The 20,819-nt window shown below is 35.5% G+C and overlaps 1 protein-coding gene and 1 long non-coding RNA gene across 2 annotated transcripts; one reads left to right on the top strand and one right to left on the bottom strand.

The window, feature by feature from the left end:
* Nucleotides 1-3,753: 3,753 nt before the first annotated feature.
* On the bottom strand, nt 3,754-6,779 carry LOC136815235 (uncharacterized). The gene is made up of 2 exons (XM_067071678.1): nt 4,529-6,779; nt 3,754-4,002 (listed from the first exon to the last, which is right to left on the bottom strand). Exon 1 carries the CDS (start codon nt 6,726-6,728, stop codon nt 5,211-5,213), a length of 1,518 nt encoding a protein of 505 aa, XP_066927779.1. The 5' UTR covers nt 6,729-6,779; the 3' UTR covers nt 3,754-4,002; nt 4,529-5,210.
* Nucleotides 6,780-19,032: 12,253 nt separating this feature from the next.
* On the top strand, nt 19,033-20,568 carry LOC136815244 (uncharacterized). Its single transcript, XR_010847699.1, has 2 exons — nt 19,033-19,358; nt 19,890-20,568. It is a non-coding gene; the product is annotated as an uncharacterized lncRNA (long non-coding RNA).
* The last annotated feature ends 251 nt before the right edge of the window (nt 20,569-20,819 follow it).

Genomic DNA, 20,819 nt, shown 5'->3' with positions numbered 1-20,819 from the left:
AATGATTATTAATAATAACAAGAGCTGCATAGATGCAAACAAGTATTTCCAGAAGAAGTCTAAGATAAGAAAAAAAATTAAACCCGATAAATTGATCCTAAATTGACTATTTCTATATAACACTTTAGTTCCCGTCCTCTTCTTTGCACTTATTTCTTTTAGCAAAATGGCCTTATTGACTTCATTTATCTATATAGATATTAAATCAGGGGCACCTAATAGTTAAAGTTTAAGTGAAAGCTTGTTTAATGTATTGATATGATGAGATTATTTGTATGACTTTTTATTTATTAATTTAACTTGCCTATTTGTGTTCCATTTCAAGATAACATTCGCACAGGGTGGAATTTTTTAGTTTCGAAAAATCGAAACCTCGCCTAGCCCACTTGGTCGATTGAAGGTTTTGTGTTATCTTTTAGGCTATGAATTTGGGGTATATTCTGATTTCAAGAAGGATTTTTTATGTATTAATATTATCCATTTTTTGCTTTCTGTAGGAATAATTGTAGCCAGTTGTAGCCCATTGTAAACAACTGTGTCCATTAATTTCTTTTGGGCGGTGATATATACGATGGCCCACAACTGCCACGGCTGAAAAAGAAAAGCCACGTCAAAAAAACAATTTTTACGGCGAATAGAAAAATATCACGGCAAATAGTATAAAGTTCACGACAAAAAGTAAACACGATCATGACAAAAAGAAAATGGGCCATCGAAAGAATTCTGTCAGTAGGGAACTTACAGGGGCTTGCTACCTCAACCAGTTATTACCTTGCAGCTGTACCGAAATGGCGTAGGGATCAGATCAGTGAGTTCGTTTTTCATTCCTTTGGGGAGTTTTTAGGGACATTTTCATACCTTATTATGAAGACAAAAGATGCCCGAGATATCACAGATTGGAGTCGTTTTAATGTGTGTAATACAGTAATATAGTATAGACGTTATATGATAATACAATTATTGTTACGGAATTTAGTTTGTATAAACTTTACTAAAATTTGTTGCCCTCATTACTTTTTGCTCTATTTCTACTATGAAACACTAACACACTGAATTTTTTTAATTTAAAAAGTAATCATAAAGGTTGGTGAGTCCAGTCAAAACACAGATTTGAACTGCAGCGTCACGCTTCACCTTTGTCTCAATAGATAACTCAGATTTAAGCAAACCAACAGTAGATGTAAATTTCATATCAAATTTCATGTTATGCCATACAAATCGAGTGTAAATTGGTTTTAATTGGGATCAAAATGCTGGGTGATTATTTATATTCATGCAGATTGAAAATTGAAATACTAAAAAACTTTTTTACAACAATTCATCATTCCTGACAAACACCAGAAATAAGCCAAGATTGGTCACTCTCACTGGAAGTAAATTTTGTCTCCTACCGTAAAATCGAGTAACTTGCATCAGTTCAGGTAAACTTGCATAGCCATCAAACACCTGACCAACCAAAGTAACAAAATTTCAAAAAAAATGAACTACACGGCTCCGCTCGCAGCTCTTCTCTATCATTTTAGAATCTCATAATTGGCAGGCGAATATTTTTGATATAGCATGATAAAATCCAAAAAGCTATAATATTCTTCAATACCCCCAGGTCAAACTCAAAGACAATTTTGAAGATTAAGTGAAACATTTCCATCAAGCTTCATCAAAACCCTTTGAGTCTTTGCTGTCCATTTATTCTCATTCGATTATTCATAAAAAAATATTCAAACAGTTGTCTGCAATCAAACAGAATTCCTGAATTTTAGCAACCGTATTCATTCCAAATAAAAAGAACAGTATATAAGACTTGGGAATTTAGACCATTTTTGATGGAAAGGATACTATGTCTGCTCTCCTTTGCAGGGCTCAAAACGCTAATTAGACGATTTTCAAACTAAGTGGTTGCATAATTTTAGAGCTCCCCACTGAGGTGGAGAGCGACCATTTTTGGTGGAAATGATACTTAGGAATAGTGGCTAACATCTTTTGAAGTTTAGAAGTTCAACATATGTCTGCTCTCCTTTGCAGGGCTCAAAACGCTAATTAGACAATTTTCAAACTAAGTGGTTGCATAATTTTAGAGCTCCCCCACTGAGGTGGAGAGCGACCATTTTTGGTGGAAATGATACTTAGGAATAGTGGCTAACATCTTTTGAAGTTTAGAAGTTCAACAATGTCTGCTCTCCTTTGCAGGGCTCAAAACGCTAATTAGACGATTTTCAAACTAAGTGGTTGCATAATTTTAGAGCTCCCCCACTGAGGTGGAGAGCGACCATTTTTGGTGGAAATGATACTTAGGAATAGTGGCTAACATCTTTTGAAGTTTAGAAGTTCAACATATGTCTGCTCTCCTTTGCAGGGCTCAAAACGCTAATTAGACGATTTTCAAACTAAGTGGTTGCATAATTTTAGAGCTCCCCCACTGAGGTGGAGAGCGACATTTTTGGTGGAAATGATACTTAGGAATAGTGGCTAACATCTTTTGAAGTTTAGAAGTTCAACATATGTCTGCTCTCCTTTGCAGGGCTCAAAACGCAATTAGACGAGTTTTCAAACTAAGTGGTTGCTAATTTTAGAGCTCCCCCACTGAGGTGGAGAGCGACCATTTTTGGTGGAAATGATACTTAGGAATAGTGGCTAACATCTTTTGAAGTTTAGAAGTTCAACATATGTCTGCTCTCCTTTGTAGAGCAAAAAGTCGAATATCAAACTGAAATTCGAATATCAAACTGAATATCAAACTAACTTATTTTTTTTATACCAAATTGTGTTCTTCGTGAAATATCGAAATAATTTTCAGTTCGGTTAGTAATCAACATGTCTCTGTGTGTTTTTGACTCTATTTTGGCTTTTTTAATTTTGTCGGCTACAAAACCAGTTATGAAGAGCACTTTGAATGTCGCATTCTTAAACATTGCTCTTTGTTTAGGGAAATTCATTGGTGCCCCCCAAGTACGTCGAATTGCTGTGCGCCTATCGACATTTCCAATATGGGAAAAACAAGAAACAAAATTTGACCGTCAAATGGTTTCAAATTTTCTTCGTTAAGTAGTCTAACGTTGGGTTTTTCGTTTCCAGAAACACCAGGGCTTTGTTTGTCAATGGTGTCCATTTTCTTCCGTCTGGATTTGTTGTCTAGTGAGACAGATTTTGCGATTTGACCAAGCGAGAGTGAATTTTTGTCAATCATTTCTCTTAATTCTTGCATACTCCGAAGTTCTTCTCCCCTTCTTCGTGTATCATTTTGACATCATTTAAATCATTTGATTGGGTGTTGATTGGTGATTGGAATTTGAATTCAATGCGAGATCCATCCTTGTAGCTAAGCACACTCAAAAGTACAATAAGTCCAAGGACTAGGATAATTATCAGTTTAGAGCTATGTCCACGAAACATTTTGTTAAAACTTTAATTGATAATTCTACAATTATTTTTTAATGTTTGACAGATTCTAAAAAAGAAAAATACGACAAATATTTTAAACAGGACTCGGGAATGGACAGCTATTAAGTAACTGTTGCTTGAAGAATCAAGACTGGAAAACACAGATGAAAAAAACTACACTCCAAAACCAATCCCACTGGATGTTTTTGACCTAGGAATAATTTGGGATGTCAATAGAAATTTTATCCCCATTGTGGGAAGAAGTTCCATCGGGGATGTGAAACAGTTGTGTGTTTCTGTGCCGCAATCCTTTGTCTTAGGTAGCACATAAACTCAAAAATTAGCCCATTTTCTTTATTTAATTGTTGTCACGATTGTAATATTTTATTTGACTAATTTATTTCTTTGGACTAAAAAGCTAAAAAAAATCACAAAATACGATATTAAAAAGTCAAAATATAAAATATTGCCAACGAGGATGCAGCTAAATGAATTCGTAAATACTACCTCCCAAATTTGAACCACAGGCGGGCTCGGGACCCACTGTGAATATAAAAGGAAAGATGCTAAACTCCAGATCTCAAATTCAAAGTTTTAATTTAAAGCACACATCATCAATACAGACTTTGGCTGCGTTTAGACCAGCCTGGCATTTGTAATTGCTTGCAGTATTCTTTTGAATTCTATTGTTCCACGCAATTGTTCGGTTTGTCAAATGCCTAATGATGCCAGCGTGTTTGCATTTCGTTGGCATTTAAAATGCCATTTTGAGCAAAGGAATCCCCTTTTCTGGCATTTCAAATCAAACAAAGGAACCAAAACAAAGAGAAAAAGTGACATTTTTGATTTTTTTAAATATTTGACGTTTTTTATTCAGTTCTTTCTATAGATTGTAAAATTTGCAAGATTTGCCATAGCCTAGCCCTACGGCAAAAAGTTTCAGTCTTGATGACTGCAGTTTTTGAGAAATTCCATGTTTTTCATTGTTTGATCTGTCAAAGTTGAACTTGAGGGAATCACCTTTTCAGTAATGACTCTAAAAAGACGATTCCTTAAATGCCATGACAGAAAATACAATGGAAAAGCTATTAAAATCGAATCCCTCATGAGCAAATGCCAAATTACAAATGCCAGTTGGTCTAAACGCAGCCTTTTCTCATATAAGAGTTACTTAAAACGCATGTTTAATAAATTCCACTGACTACTCCCAAGTGGAAAAAGACAAAAAGCTCCGGCTGTTTGAAAAATTACTATCAATAGGTATGATGCTTTACGACTTAAAAAAGTCAAAATTTACTTTTCTCTTTATCTTCATACAAATAGTTGTCAAAGGTTAGTGGTCCTCAAAACGTCGATTAAATTAAACTGAAATTGTTCAAAACCCATCACTTAAACATGTCTCGAATTAGTGACACTTTGAAATAATTAGATTTTTGATAATTTTGCAAAATAAGTTCATACCAAAGCAATAAGTCTTTCAGGCCTGGCTGAGTGTAAAATTACGTGCAAAAAAACTAGCAGTCTCTAATGTTAAATTTGTCGTGAAATATTTCGAATTTACTGAAAAACTTTATAGTACTGAGTTGGTATGCTGGTATATGTTTATACTTTTTAGAGTGACCCAGTTTTTAATGGTTGATTTACAATCTTGTTTGACCTTTGACGATTTTAGTCCAAAAAAAGGGGATTTTCGAAACTAATTTTTGAAAAAAAGGAAGAAGAAAAGTAGCCATGCAAAAAATGACATTTTGGTATTTTTCTTTTTTCGGACTCAGGGAAATGTGTTAGGATTGAATCTGAAGCTTTACCAGGTTTTAAAGTACAAAAATGGCTCATTTAATCAAAACCTCTGTTTTGGAGGTCGTCTCCGTTTTAGGGGCCGTCTCCGTTTTAGGGGCCATCTCCGTTTTGGTGGCCGTTTCTGTTTTAGTGGACGTCTCCGTGTTGGGGGCTGTCTCCGTTTTTGGGGCCGTCTCCGTCTTGGGGGCCGTCTTTGTTTTTGGGGCCGTCTCTGTTTTGGGAACCATATACTGTAAGCTTTTTTGCATTAATTTTTTCATGCAAGCTTCATTCTTCACAGGGTGCATAGTAATAGTTCCACTTTTATAATGATCACAAATTGCCACAGTGTAATCCAGCACGAATTCTCTTCCTTTGGATGGCCTCACTCCAATATTTGGTACTTTTGCAACGAAAACATAGTAGCCAATATTGACATCTTCAAGTGGGAAGACATTTTTCCATTCGAAATACGGTTCAATACGCTCAGCAACATTTCTCGATAATATGATAGCCATCCCAGTAGCAAATGGAGCGTATACTGTTTGTCCCCATCTCTTTTTGTCAATATACCATTTAGATCTTTTGTCTCGAATTGGACCACCACGCATATGTATAAAACCAGCATATAAAGAAGTCTTGTGCTCAACAGCAAAAGCATCTTGATAAAAAAGTTTGTAGGTATTTGGAATACTTACAAAGACGTCATCATCAGTTTTAAAGAAATAGTCAAATTTGCAATTTCTGATTGTCCAATGTATACCAAATTGTGTTCTTCGTGAAATATCGAAATAATTTTCAGTTCGGTTGGTAATCAACATGTCTCTGTGTGTTTTTGACTCTATTTTGGCTTTTTTAATCTTGTCCACTACAAAACCAGTTATGAAGAGCACTTTGTATGTTGCATTCTTAAACATTGCTCTTTGTTTAGGAAAATGATCAGGATTTCCCCAAGTACGCCTGATGGTAGTACGCCTTACCACATTTCCAATATGAGAGAAAACAAGGAATAAAATTTGACTGCTAGATGGTTTCAAATCTTCCTCGTTTAGTAATCTAACGTCTGGCTCATTAACCTGAGATTGGTGTGAGGGCTTGGGTGTGTTCAGTTTTGGGCTTTGGTTTTCGATCGTGCCAATCTTTTCCTGTCTGACTTTGTTGCCGGATGAAATATTCAAAGACTTTGCAATTTGGTCGAGTGACAGTGAATTCTTTCCCACCATTTCTCTTAATTCTTGGACATTATGAAGTTCTTCTTCGTGTATTATTTTGACATTATTTAAATCATTTGATTTCATCTTTTCCTGTCTGATTTTGTTGCCGAATGAATCATTCAAAGATTTTGCAATTTGATCGAGTGACAGTGAATTCTTTCCCACCATTTCTCTCAATTCTTGGACATGACGAAGTTCTTCTTCGTGTATTATTTTGACATCATTTGATTGGGTGTTAATTGGTGATTGGATTTTGAATTTAATGTGAGATCCATCCTTGTAGTTAAACACACTCAAAAGTACAATAAGTCCAAGGACTAGGATGATTATCAGTTTAGAGCTTTGTCCGCGAAACATTCGGTTAAAACTTTAACTAATGTTTCTACAAATATTTTTTAATGTTTGACACATTCTAAGAAAGAAAAATACGACAAACATTTTAAACCAGACTCGGGAATGGGGGAGCTATTAAGTAACTGTTGGTTGTCAATGATATTGACTAGTTTTTGTCAACAAGATTTTTTGGAGTAACCTTCGGCCTTTTTCAAAGAATCAAGACTGGAAAACACAGATTGAAAAACCACGTCCAGCGACCACGACCACGAACAGTGACCAAATAAACTTATGGCTTATCGAGTTTATCTTGCTCTCTCCATTGTAAAGAATGTCCTAATCAAGTCCTCATGATTCTAAAAAGTGTTCATTATGTTGACAAAGTGACACTTTTTGACAAAACTATTGACAGGGTCATTATTCATGATTTCTGTAAACTTTATTACACTGGATATTTCAATTATGCTGAATGAGATGCCTTTAGTATGAATAGACAGAGCTATTCATTAACAAAAAGTCAGGCCAGTTTTGGAGATGGGATGAATCTAATCAATTATTCTATTGTCTTTATGTTGACAAAATGACTAATTTTGACAAATACAAAGCTTCTTAAACCAATTTCAAAATGTTTTGTTCATTAATCATTTTAATGCTGATAATACAAAAGGATAGAAATTGATACCATAAAAGTAAGTAAGTTTGCGACCACAGTCAAGGGCGACACGAGCGCTCCCTTTTCGTATAGCTGTCTACCCGAAGGTAGGGGAGGGCGCCACTCCTTTCCCTGGATTCCTCCACTTACCCTTGATCCGTCTCTTTAGTTGCTGAGCATCAAGCAGAGAGGTATCAAGTACCATTTTGGGAATCTTTGGTATGACCCGGCTGGGGATTGAACCCACAACCTTGCGCACCGTAGCTGGATGCTCTACCTTCATGCTACGGTCGCTGATACCCTAATCAAGCTCCCAGAGTGTGGAAATAGTTGTCTTACGCATTTGGCATGTATGGCTCTAATTAAATGAGACAGGGTACTCTACTCTTGCTCTTCAATACAATATTTTCAAATGATAAGGAGAGACACTCTACGTTAAAGAAAGGGAAAAAACTCGATAACCTAAATTTATCTTGTCGTTGATCGTGGTCGTCGGTCGTGGTCGCCGGTCGTGGTCGATGTTTAGAAACTCCCCAAATAATCACTTTTAAAGGTCAGGCGAGAATGAAATTTTCATGTTTTGTACTTCATCTAATCGAATATTTCCATTTGGGAGGGGTACACTGGCTTACAAGCGATATTGTCAGCCGAGTTGGACAATTCCCAAGCTTTTTGATCCTGAAGGAAGGTGAGTCTTAAGTCTCATGTTAAAACTCAGAGTTCAAACTCTACTTTTTAAAAATTGGAGCGAAATTGTAGTAAGAGACACTTTGGTTTACGAGGACGACAGGTCCTTCTTACGTCACTCTAAGAATTTCAAATTAGTCTTTCTGAGGGTTGGGATCCCTAAGCTCCGCTTCAAGGATGAGAAAAATACAAACAACGAGCTCCCTATTAAATAGTAGTAACGTTTACAAAGATCTAATTTTTCCCGCTAAAATTTATTGTCTCTAAAGTCTCTCTAGTTCCCTTTCGGAAGGCGATAGCAATATTTCGAGAAGTAAAATTCATTCTAGTAACTACAGTATAACCATCTAATGTAATCAAACCTCATTATCGACCTATTTATTTCGTAAATAAGGTTAATAAAGATTCAGGCTTTTCTTGATCAAGTATTACGCTAAGCTATACGAAAAAGTTTTTCGATAATGGACTATTTTTTTTTTCAATACATAATAGATATTCCTTTGTTCGCTCCCACTCAGTCCTGGTCAAGCCCCTAAGATACACGAGTTCAGAAAAACATTTAAAAATGAGATTAATCTTTGCTTTGGTGCCTATTAGACGTTTTTTTATAAGAAGCACCTTTGTAATGAACTTGAGGCTGAAAACGGTCCGCAAGGGAAGGAGTTGTTAAGGAACTGGTCAGGCTGAAAATAAGAAAGCAAGTTAAGGAACAGAGAGTTAAACTTGGACTTGCTCACATTGACTAAATCCTAAACAAAAAGCTGACAATTAATATTGACGAAAAACATTCAATAAACGTTTTTCTGCACTATAGTCCATTGCTATACTTATACAATGGTTTTACACTTAGCAAATCCCATCTTAGCAGCTTGTTAAACAAGGAACTTGACAAGGAACTTCGAGGCTGAAATTCTCTAGAAAAATATGTAACTCCAGGCTAGGAGCCTAGTTAAAGTTCCTTATAGTAAAAATACGGGTATTTTACTTTTAATTTTCCAAAACTGGAAAATTGCCTCCCCAATCGTCCAAATTTTGGTCAACTCACCATGCTACTGAAAAGAGAACAATAGATAAAGCTGACAAACAAACCAAAGTTACTGTAGATCGTCTTTGTCCAGTAAAGTGCAACTGAAAATTAAATGATTTTCAGTTCCAATAAAACAAGTCGAAATATAATGAAAGTCTAGTGTAGTTTATGTAGCCGAATAAAGTTAGAAGAACTCTAATCCATTCTACTCTACTATTTGAGCCCCGAACAATTTTACGCTTCCTCGCAAAAGCCCAGGCTCTGCGTTCATTGATACCCTTAAGAATGTGAATTGTATTTGAATTGTGCAATTCAAATGTATTTCAAAGAAGGTTGAGTTACAATTCAATTCATAATTCATACACATTTCGCAGTTAAATCAAAGGTAGTTCATGAACTGCTCTTGTATTGTATAATTTGGATTGTATTTGAATTGAATTATGCATTTCAAATGCATCTCGAAAAGACATTTCAAAAGCAATCCTTGAACTACTTTTGAATTGTATAATTTGAATTGTATTTGAATTATGTTTTTGAGAATCACTTTTTTTGTTTCAAAATTATAATCCAAACTTATTTCAAATTGAATTACATTTGAAACATAGAAAAAAGACTATGTGCACATTGCACATTCCAAATCAATGCAATCCAAGTCATTGTGGGATACGATGCAATTAAAATTGGACAAGATGGCAGAATTTAAAAACACCATAGATAAAAAATTATGAAAATTTGCAAGTTTACTACGAAAATAAATTTAATCATCAAGAAAGATTCTTTTCTACCATATGAAATTTAACTAAACTATCACCCCCTTTTAATTCAAAATATTCAAGAAGCATTTTTTTTGAAAATTAATAAGGTTGCATAGTGGAAATTCAACCATAAGACTTCCAGAACATTGATTCCTACGAAACGTAAACTATTACTTTTAAAGTTTACTGAAGAGCAACTTCTCTGATCTCTGTTTATAGATCGCAAATAAATGGCCAAACAACCTGACCCGTCCTTGCTATCTTTCCCTTTAATCAAATAATTTGATGCAAATTTAGAGTAAAAATCCTGTCCAGAATTCATAAAAACAAACGACTAACATACATTATTGCGATGGCGGTTGGGGGCGTACGGGGTTTGCGATTTCCGAAATACCTAATAATTTTGCCAAAATTTCCAAAATTCATTAAAAAAATACTTACAATTCCGATACCGATTTTTTGGGGTATTTTTCCTCGTTCTGACTAATTTTTCATCAAATTTGATTTTTCATGTATGAATTCCGAAAAAAGGGGGTAAAAACTTTATAATACCGAAATTTCCAAGCAAAAATTCATGGATTTCCGATACCGAAACAATTTCAAAATTCCAAAATACCCAAGGAATTTTGCCTGATTTCCGAAATTCCGAAGAAAAAAGGGTCGATTTCCGCAATTCTGAAAAACCGCATGCCCCCCACATGGCGGGAACTATGCAAAAATGTATACTGCAATAACGATCTTTCAAAAAGCCACAATCGATAACCTCATAATATGATCTAGAACATTTCACTTTAAAAAATACTTTGTAAAGCTTTCAGTCTTTCAGTCTTTTTTTTTGCCCACCTTTTTGCCTTTAGAGTTAGTTCATATAATGTTCCATCTCACCCAAATGGAGACTTATACGCATGTGAAATTTTTAGTTCTTCAACAGCTAGTTGCTAAACAGCGTAAAGTAGCTTTTTGATGGACTGGATGATGCTGATAAGTGGCTGGTGTGATTTTGTAGACTTGATTATTTAGTCTGCTTGAGGTGGACCACTAGAATCAAACTAGGCTAGGGGAAACTTAGGCAAAATCGGGTACTAGGACGTGCCGGTGGTCAGGGTCCCTTTTTTAGACAGGGTCCCAAAATTACTAATTTTCAAAATGTATATTCGATTGGGTCTACTTTTGGTTATTTCGGACAATTTTCAGGGTGGAAATCAGAAAATTTTCCACTTTTCGTCTGATTTTTGGTCAGTTTTCCCACTTTTAGGGTGAAAAAGGGAAAAAATTTCAAATATTCGTACTGACAGCGCTCCAATTTTACCAAAACTTCATATCTGACAGGGTCCACTTTTCAAACCCCAGCGGCACGTCCCCATCGGCCGTCAAGCTCAGTGCTCCCCGGTCGAAAAACAAACAGAAAACTTTGACCAAGGGATGGATTGTTTTCAAAATTGGGGGTATCTTTTCATAAACTTTGATGGGATTTTTGAACATATTTATTACTGTTTTCTTGTATTCATATAACATAATTTTTGAAAACGAAAGTGAAAAAAATCAAGATGGCAAAATCCTCTAGTCTATCTACTCACACCCACTCCTCAGCCCTTCTCACAGACCCGGTGGGATTTTTTCAGCCAGTGGGGGTAAGAATAACGGACTAAAACTCGATGGGGATTGATATTCCCATATTTTGTTATGGCTGAGGATCTAAATTCTTCTGTTTCAAGCCACAAAATTCAATGGGGATGGTAAAAAAGGCAATATTTAGCAGTAAGGATTGATTTAATAGATTATTTTCAGTGGGGACAAAAATTGAAATATAATTTTCCACCGGGAACGATATATTGGCTCAGTGGGTCTGTGAGAAGGGGGTGTCTACTTCACTGGACTCAGGGCCATCAAAATCATCAAAGCAAAGTTCAAGTAAGAAGTAGACTCTAGCCTAGCCTAGTAACTAACAAGGTCGGGATTTGGGATGGCTAAATATCTCAGGGTTAAGGTTAGGGTTAGGGTTAGGGTTAGTATTTGTCGTTCTTTTTGTTGCTTTTTAATAGTTATCTATCGTTCTTTTTTGACTGTCTGGAAATAACGTTACATGAATAGTCTCTTTATATGTGTTTTTCTGCATCGAAGAAGGTTAGCTTCTGATTTGTCTAGACCCTGATCAACTTAGGACGACGGATGAATTAGCACTTTACCTTCCTCAATTTTGTGGGTCTAAACTGCAGGTTTTTCCAAATCGCTTCAGTCACCCAGTCCAAATCGCCGTATTTCAGTCATGTGACTAAAACTTGTCCCGTGATTTAGCGGGAAGCGACTTTCTGATAAAGACGGGGTTTTATATTTTTTCCAAAAAAATGATCCATTTTGCTATCGAAAAATGGTAAGGGCTCTTACCAACCTTTTAGAAAAATAATGATTTTGGGCAAAGCTCAAAAGGACTGCATTTGTTTTTCCTGTACGTGCTGTATTTAGAGTTTTTTACCAGTAAGATTCTATAGAGCTTTGAAAACTGTTTTCGATCAGAAGTTTTTTCTATAAGCTTAAATAAAAATATGCCACACCCTGATCATTATAGAAAAATAACTTAATTTTCCAAAATGTATAAATACTTTATATCCAATATATTGCAGAGAATGCCAAAGTTCCCTGTTGTGATTTTCAAATTTCCAACATGACCCCCGTCTCAATTTTGATATCTCAAGCGCAGTGTATCCAATGATTTGAGGGAAGCTCAGAAGAAAAGCGGCAAAATTTCAGTGTAAAATGAACTGCTGAAACGACTTCTAAAGAAATAAATTTGGTCAATGTTGTGAAATTAAATGAGTCTTGGTCAATGCATAGTCAATAAAATAAATATCCAATCGACATTGGTCTATGTAAGGGACCAATTTGCTCGAAATAGTGTGCATAAATAAATTTCAGTTTTCGGACTTGAGCTGGATAAAATGTTTATAGGTGAAGGGTTAATTTTTGTAACTCATCATCGGATTAAATCTCTTGCTTGGTCAACTAGATTATTTCCCTTAAGTATCATTTGATTGATATTTTCGGAGTACATTGTTTAGAGTACATTTCTTCAAGACTCGACTCAATCAATAACCAATCGTTTGATTGGATATTGATTGATTCTGAAAAGATAATCGCTAGACGATCCATAATCAGCAGTGGCGTTGTGGGAAAATTTTTTCTGGAGGGGCCAAAGCCAATTTTTTTTAAATGACGCCCCCCCCCCCCCCACCCACCAGTTTCTAAACTTTTACTAATTCATTATTGCCTAGGCATAATGAGGAAGGAAATATTTAGTGGAGAAGAGTAGATATATCTTTGATGATCATGGAAAAGGGAAGAACATACAGGCCCCAACATGGTTGGGGCTGACTAGAAAATTTTTAAAAATCGACTGCCAAGATACCGTAAACCACTAAATAAAAATAGACAAATTTGACACTTGCTAGAGTTAAAAGAAACTTAAAGAAACAATGTGTAATGCGAGCGAAGCGAGCGAAAAAACTGATGTTTTATGATTTCAATATTGTTGTCAGCAAATTAGTCTTGGGGTGCAGTTACATTTTCATTTAATAATGCTATATTGTACACAAAACAACTTGTAAATTAGGTAGATTGCAAAGAATTAGCCAATTAACTGTATTGCGAGCGAAGCGAGCGAAAAAAATTGCAAGTATTTTAAAATTATCTCAGTAAAATTGGTCCTGGGCGCAATTTAAGGTATGATTTTTAAGATTGGGGCGTTTAAAAGAATCTTTTTTGGTGCCCCTTGCTCTTCGGCGCCCCTTCAAAAAAGCTCCGCTGGGGGGAGGGGCATGGCCCCCGGCCCCCCCTGCCACAACGGCACTGATAATCAGGATATCCAGGAAGGTTTGATTTACTATATATTGCAGATTATTCATTGATTGGCTCTACTAAAACTGTAAGATATTGATTGAACACAATTGATGATTAATCGATACTCAACAATAGGCTAGATTATCAATATCGGTTACTGTAAGCGATCGTTATCCAATCAATAATCAGTTATTCGATTATATCGAGTTGGAAATTTTGGTTTTTTGGAGCATTTGTGCTAACCAACAGTCTCAAAGTAAAATGTTATAGACAAACACAAGTTATTTGTTCGATGTGGTTCAGGATTTAATTTTTTCTCTCCTCAAGGAAAAAAAACTGCCAGAAAATGAAAAATAGAGAAATAATTCACTGGTATCACTCCTTAAAATCAGAGGAGAAAAAAAGCAAGCAAATTGGGGCAAATAGTGGCAAACAAATTGAGGGAAAGTTTCAGCCCTTTTCAATGCTCTGAGAGAGACCGAATTTGTCGAAACATAATTCAGATGAGAAGAAAAATTATTTGGATCTAGATTTTATAATTCCTGTCCGTAATGGAGCCATCTTAGCACGTAAAACTGATAAGAAAGCTCATCTAACAGATGTTGCCAATGAGCTCAAAAACGAAAATAAGAGTCTCAAAAAGAAATTAGCTTGCCCTTCTCACAGACCCACTGGGAACCCTTCACACTGGAAAAAATGGCCAAAATATCATCCCCAGTGGAAGATTATACCCTAATTTTTTCCCCGCTGAAAATGATGAGATAAGCAAATCCGCACTGCAAAATATTGCGCTATTTTTCCCATCCCCACTGAATTTTCTGGCTAGAAAACAATAGAATACAAATCCCCGACCATAAAAATCATGGGAATATCAATCCCCATCGAGTTTTGGTCCGTTATTTTTACCCCCACTGGCTAATAGAATCCCACCGGGTCTTTGAGAAGGGGGCGTGAAGATGTAAGTGAGCCAGGTCATCAAAAGCTGGGAGAACTTAAGTCCCTTTCTGATGTATTGTCTGAATCTATAGAAAGTAAAAGAAAATAGTTCTGCTGGAATTAGAAAAATTCAAATAAAATTTTTTTCGAAAAGAAAAAAGAGCTAAACGAGCTAAATGAAGTTTAGATCATCTCATCTAAACAACCCAAATCACAGAAGTAGTGTTAGCCATTTTGAAAATTCTAAGAATTTACTATTAGTACTTTTTTGCTGACTCGCCAAAGTGATTGTTCTAGATCTGTTAATATGTGGAAATCCTATACAGGGTGTCCCTAATTAAAGTCGAGGGGTAAATCACTAAAAATTAGGTGTACGAGATTTTGATTTCTTTTTGATTTTTGATTTCTTTTTGATTTCTTTTTGATTTTTGATTTCTTTTTGATTTCTTTTTGATTTTTGATTTTTTTTTTTATTTCTTTTTGATTTCTTTTTGATTTCCTTTTGATTTCTGATTTCTTTTTGATTTCTTTTTGATTTCTGATTTCTTTTTGATTTCTTTTTGATTTCTGATTTCCTTTTGATTTCTTTTTGATTTCTGATTTCTTTTTGATTTCTTTTTGATTTTTGATTTATTTTTGATTTCCTTTTGATTTCTGATTTCTTTTTGATTTCTTTTTGATTTTTGATTTCTTTTTGACTTTTGATTTCTTTTTGATTTCTTTTTTATTTTTTATTTTTTTTTTGATTTTTTTTTTTATTTTTGATTGTTTTTTTGATTTTCAGTTTGATTTCTTTTTGATTTCTTTTTGATTTCTGATTTCTTTTTGATTTCTTTTTGTTTTTGATTTCTTTTTGATTTCTTTTTGATTTTTGATTTATTTTTAATCCGTGACCCAAAAGTATCATTTGATTTTTGATTTAAAATCAAATCGAATTTCAGAAGAAAATTGATTTTCAATTATCCCTCAACAATTAAAAATCAATTTTCAAACCAATTCTTGATTTTTGATTTTTAAATCAAATATTGCATTTATCTGAGATGAGAGCCTGTTCTTGGGAAGCACACTTGTCCAAATGGGACTCGGTTATCTTTCCATGTCGACACACACACATGGTACATGAAATTTTGTCCGACTAAAAGTACGTAGGCAAACATACTGTAATGATTTTCGAAAATCACTTTCAATTGCTGATTTCTAATTTTTGATTTTCTAATTTTCTAACGAACATTTTTATGAGAATAATAAGGCTAAAAAATGCCAGTAAACAAAAACAGATTCAGCGTGTATTTGAGTTTTCATCGTTGAAACAAGGTATAAAGGTTTTTTTTTTATTTAAAGCCTTGGGATGTTCTTAACTTCTTGAGTTTTAAGCCGAAATGTTTTTAACATGTTTTTATTTTCGCCATTTTTTATATAAGTCGTCGTTCGATATAAGTTTCCGCACTAAGATTCTTTTGACACCTTTCTAGCGGTAAAAGACCAGGACTTCGGGTAGATGAGAAATAAGTTCTGGAAAGTTAGGCTATTTCATCAGTAAACACCAACGAAGTATAAGCCCGAAGGATTAGAATCTCCTTGAATGGGAGTTGAAGCAAGCAAATCTCATCAAAGTTGCGTGCTTTTGAGCAATTCACCCTGATTTTCACAAATGACTAGATTAAAACTAAAATTTACCGCCGAATTCTGTAAAAAATATCTATCGAAAACAAAGGAATTGCTAGATTCAATCCGTCATCAAAAATACAGTGCATATTATAAAGATAAATTACAAAGATTCCGGAGCGGGGACAAGAATCTTTGTGCGGAAATACGATGGCCCCTAAGGCTCACGGAGTACTTTCAGTTCTGACACACTTCCAGTTCACAAATTTTATAAGAACTGGAACTGTCCTGGGGTCAATGGCCCAGAAGGCTCAAACAGACACTGCGCACTTCTGAAAAAATTTTTTTTGAGAGTTCTAGTGAAGCTTTAACCATACCTGTACGGAAAAATATATTCTGGTCCAACTCAATTAGAGTCCGAGTCACAAGAGACGAGTTGAGTTATCGAGTTATCTATCGAGTTGCGTTATCTGGTCTGCATTTCTTACCTACATGATTTATTATTGGCGTGAAAATTTTATTTCCCAGTTTGGTAACCAGGCTAGATAAAGATTTTTGAAAAATGTATTTTACTGACTAAGTAATCACTCAGTAATAGTTCAAAAATCGCAAACTCAAAAACCATAACTCGGCCTAAATTTTCCAATCGAGAAAAAATTTTTTTATGAAGATCATGTTTAAGAATTTTCACTTGCTTGAAAATTTCTTTTCAGAAGTGCGCAGTGTCTATTGAGCCTTCTGATGGCCCCTACGCCCCTGAGCCTTCTGGGCCATTGAGCCTAGACAGTTCCAGTACACAAATTTTATAAGAACTGGAAGTGTCTTGTGAGCTTTAGGGGCCATCGTACGGAAACGCGTGAAACTTATACCAAACGACGGTAATGCCGGTTGAAAACGCATGTTCCGATATTTCTCGGGTAACTTAATGCATGTCCCAGATATATGCATGTCCCAGAATTGCATTAATTTTGCCGCCCCAGTTCCAGTCCCTAAACATAACAAACTATACATTTTTGGAAGCGTATTTGGATGTAGAATATCGGATTCGGTGTAACTTAATTTTTTTCTCAGCTAAATTTGAGTTTTTCTAAGAAAACGTAATTATGACGTCATTATTTATGGCGTCATAATCGAGGAATGTGTAATGAATGCGGAATGTGGAATGAATGAGGAACAAAGCGAGCGAAATAATATGTTCACGCCAATAATGAGTCGTGTAAGAAATGCAGAACTGATAATGCAACTCTTCAATTGAATTACTCGATAACTCAACTTTATTCGAGTTGGACGAGCAGAATATATTTGTCCACTAGAACTCTCAAAAAAAATTTTTTTCAGAAGTGCGCAGTGTCTATTTTGAGCCTTCTGGGCCATAAGTAAATGCTACTAAAGCGTTTTTTTTACCCAGGGCCAGGGTAGGCTTTTTAAATCTTATTTTGGTCGAAGGTTCTCTTATAAATAAGTTCTTATACAAAAAAGGTGTTGCTTTAAAGAATAGTCTCCGGTCGGGAGGGGACGAAGGAGGACGAGAGAGAATATTCGCCAAAAGCCTCCCCCCCAGTCAGGGCATTCAAAAAGATATTTTTTTACCCACAGGGTCGGCTTTTTATTGGCCCAGCGTGCGCAGCGGAATGGGCTTTTAAAAAGCAACTGATCGAATATATTTGATTTTCTCGGGGCCTGTGCGCGCAACTATCAATTGACGAGCCCATGCTAAAAAAGCGTTTATCTAACTTGCTATTGTGCACATGCGTAAAAAAACCACAATCGATTAATGCATCCGAGTAATATGGTCAAATCTCAAATCTCTCCTTCTAAATTTTGCGAAATAATTTTCTCAAATAAGTTATTAAAGCACCTAATTAACTCTCCATTAATTTCTTGTATGATTCGAGTTGCTCTGTATCGAAGAATTCACTCATATAAATTATAAATTTGTATGGCGACTCTGCAACGGAAACTATGTCGACACTACTGACAATGTTGGACCTTAACGCCGTTTAGGCTTTCTTGTATTTAACTAAGTCAAGGGTCGGCCTTTTTCCCGCCCAAGGGTCTGGGTTAATATAAATTGCCGTCATTTTTTAGAAAACGCGGCCGCGTCATTTTCAGAAACATGCGGCCGCGTCTTTTTTCAGAAACATGCGGCCGCGTTTTTTAGACGCGCCCGCATATTTTAACATGCGGCCGCATTTCTCGACAAAAACGTGAAGCCGCGTTTTTATCTTTTAATATCCGGCCGCGTCTATTCGCTGAATAAAGCGGCCGCACATTTAACATGCGACCGCGTTATATAAGACGTGCGGCCGCCTGTTACAAAAGAAACACAACCGAAACTAAAAGGTCCAATTCAGCCACGGTAAAAACGTGTAATTTCAAAAAAATCTGAAAGGTTTCCTACACTTTTTTTTATAAGAACCAGTAAAACTTTTCTGAGGCTCGGCTGTTCTTATTTTTTGACAGTTTGAGCCTGAAATTGTTCTTATTCTATTCTTATTTTTAGCCTGTATTTGAGGTATTTGCCGCCCGTAGCGAGCTTGCGAAGCGTAGGGTGGCCTACATAGCTTCACGCAAGGATGGGACAGGAATCTCGATTTTTGTTTGTTTTGTAATCGGTCTTCCGGTTAATTCGTGTTCCGTAATTATCCGGCAACGTTTATAGCTTACCAAACTAGCAAGTAGCTTATTTCGCTAAATGCGCGGCGGACGTTTTTCGTTATCTTGCCTTTCGGGGTTTTTTGTTTTTTTCTGTCGTGCGTTAATTTGTGGATTAAGTTTCAAACGCAGGTAATTCTATGCACATTTTCGAAAAGTTAGGCCATCTGAAAAGATGTCCTGAAAGCTCTCGAGCAATAGTCCAGCAGTCGAATTGCATTCACTTTTTTCAAAAAATTGAGATATAAATCAGTGAATTTGCTGACAGTCAAATTATACAATCTGTTCTTCTGTCTTAGTACTTAGAAATTCAGATTGATTCATTTTTCGATCCAAACAGTACAGTAGAACAATGATTGAATAATATGGACAAAAGTGATTGTTGTTGGTGGTTGAATTGGCAACGAAATTCCACTGTAACTAAATTAATTCAACAATCGTCATTCAACATAATCTACTCCCAACAAGAATGCTTAAAGATCCTGTGTTATGGTACTTCGACAGTGAGTACAAATATTTTTTTCTTTGTGTACTTTTATAAGACTTGGTTTTATTAATATTAATCTTTTATGTTTAACCTGTGTTCTTGTTGATACTTAGGCGGTCATCGAAAAAATGCTCTGTTCGCGTGGCAACTGGTGTTAAAAATGCATGCGGGCGGACGGGCGGTCAAAACATACAATTCCCAGGTTTTTTTAAATCACGTCAGTAATTCAGGGGCGGGTGGTGTCCACGAGCAAAACAATTTTTCAATGGCCATCGGAGCAATTGAGAAAAAAGCTATACTTTGAAAGAACAAATTGGTTTTCCCGGATTTTTTTTTGCATCTCTGCACCGGAAAATCAGCAGAAAATATGATGCGGGAGGGTGATGCGAATAGAACAATTTTTCGAAGACCGCCTTACCAGGCACTATCTTTCACTTGGGAAATTATTATCAAAGATTGAAAGAAACTTTTGTGAACTAGTTTTGAGGAAATTTCAGTACACTCACCATATATCATCTAATTTCATGTTTCTTATTTTCCCTTTAAGCTTTTTATGAATGAGGATTCGTTTACCTTGACAACGCAATATTTTCTTGTTACTGCTACTATTACCACGTTACGTCATGATTTCCCATCCTTCTACACGATATTGCTGTTAAACTGCAAGATAACTGGCATATCTTTTTAATGTAAACAATTTTGTCCATGAGATACCTTATCATGCCGTTGGAAAAAGTCCTGAATGTACGTTATTTCCTGCTAATACCTGCTTCCTGCTCATCAATATTGCCTCGTTACTGATACTATTACCATGTTACGTCCTATCATCTTCCATCCTTTACACGACGCTGTTACAGCTTCTAGATTAATGATAAATCCATTCAATGTAAACAATTTTGGATCACGATATCCTTTGTCAAATCGTTGGAAAAACTCCTAAGTACGTTGTTACCTGTCAATTCTTGGTTGCGGCTCGTTATGTTTCTGGCTCATAGCATTTCTTATGCTACAGCATTTCTTATTGTGTTTGGTTCTACTATGTTTCATTTATATTTCAAATTGGTTGAAATAAATATAGTTGCATATCTTTTGACTGGTTTAGTATTTATGTAACTGTCTGTAATTGATTCTACCTGGACACTTTTCCTAATGAATGTTTTAAGATTCGTATTTTATTCTTTGTAAAAAGTAATTCACATTTTTAGAAAAAAAAAATGTTTCATTTATGTTAGCTTATTCATTGATATCTGAAAGAAAATGCTGTTGAGAAGAATCATTCTAACTATTCCAGATCATTTCCAAACTTTTGTTATAATTATAAAAGCATTAAAAAGCCTTAATTAGCATTAATTAGTTTTCACAAGCATTTGTACTAGAGGGTGGCAGTTAGTGAAAGCTATGGCTAGTTTAGACGCTATACCCAAATGTTACCACTTTTGCCCCTAAATTGCTTGAAATTTAGTATTTCACGCTCAGC

Source organism: Clytia hemisphaerica, unplaced genomic scaffold, assembly GCF_902728285.1.
Source record: "Clytia hemisphaerica strain Z4C2 unplaced genomic scaffold, Clytia hemisphaerica genome assembly, whole genome shotgun sequence".
Classification (NCBI taxonomy): Eukaryota; Metazoa; Cnidaria; class Hydrozoa; order Leptothecata; family Clytiidae; genus Clytia; species Clytia hemisphaerica.
This window is presented reverse-complemented; position numbering and strand designations above follow the sequence as displayed.

Excerpts from the sequence above, each read along its gene's own strand:
- LOC136815235 (XM_067071678.1), bottom strand. The coding sequence starts at position 6,728 with ATGTTTCGCGGACAAAGCTCTAAACTGATAATCATCCTAGTCCTTGGA.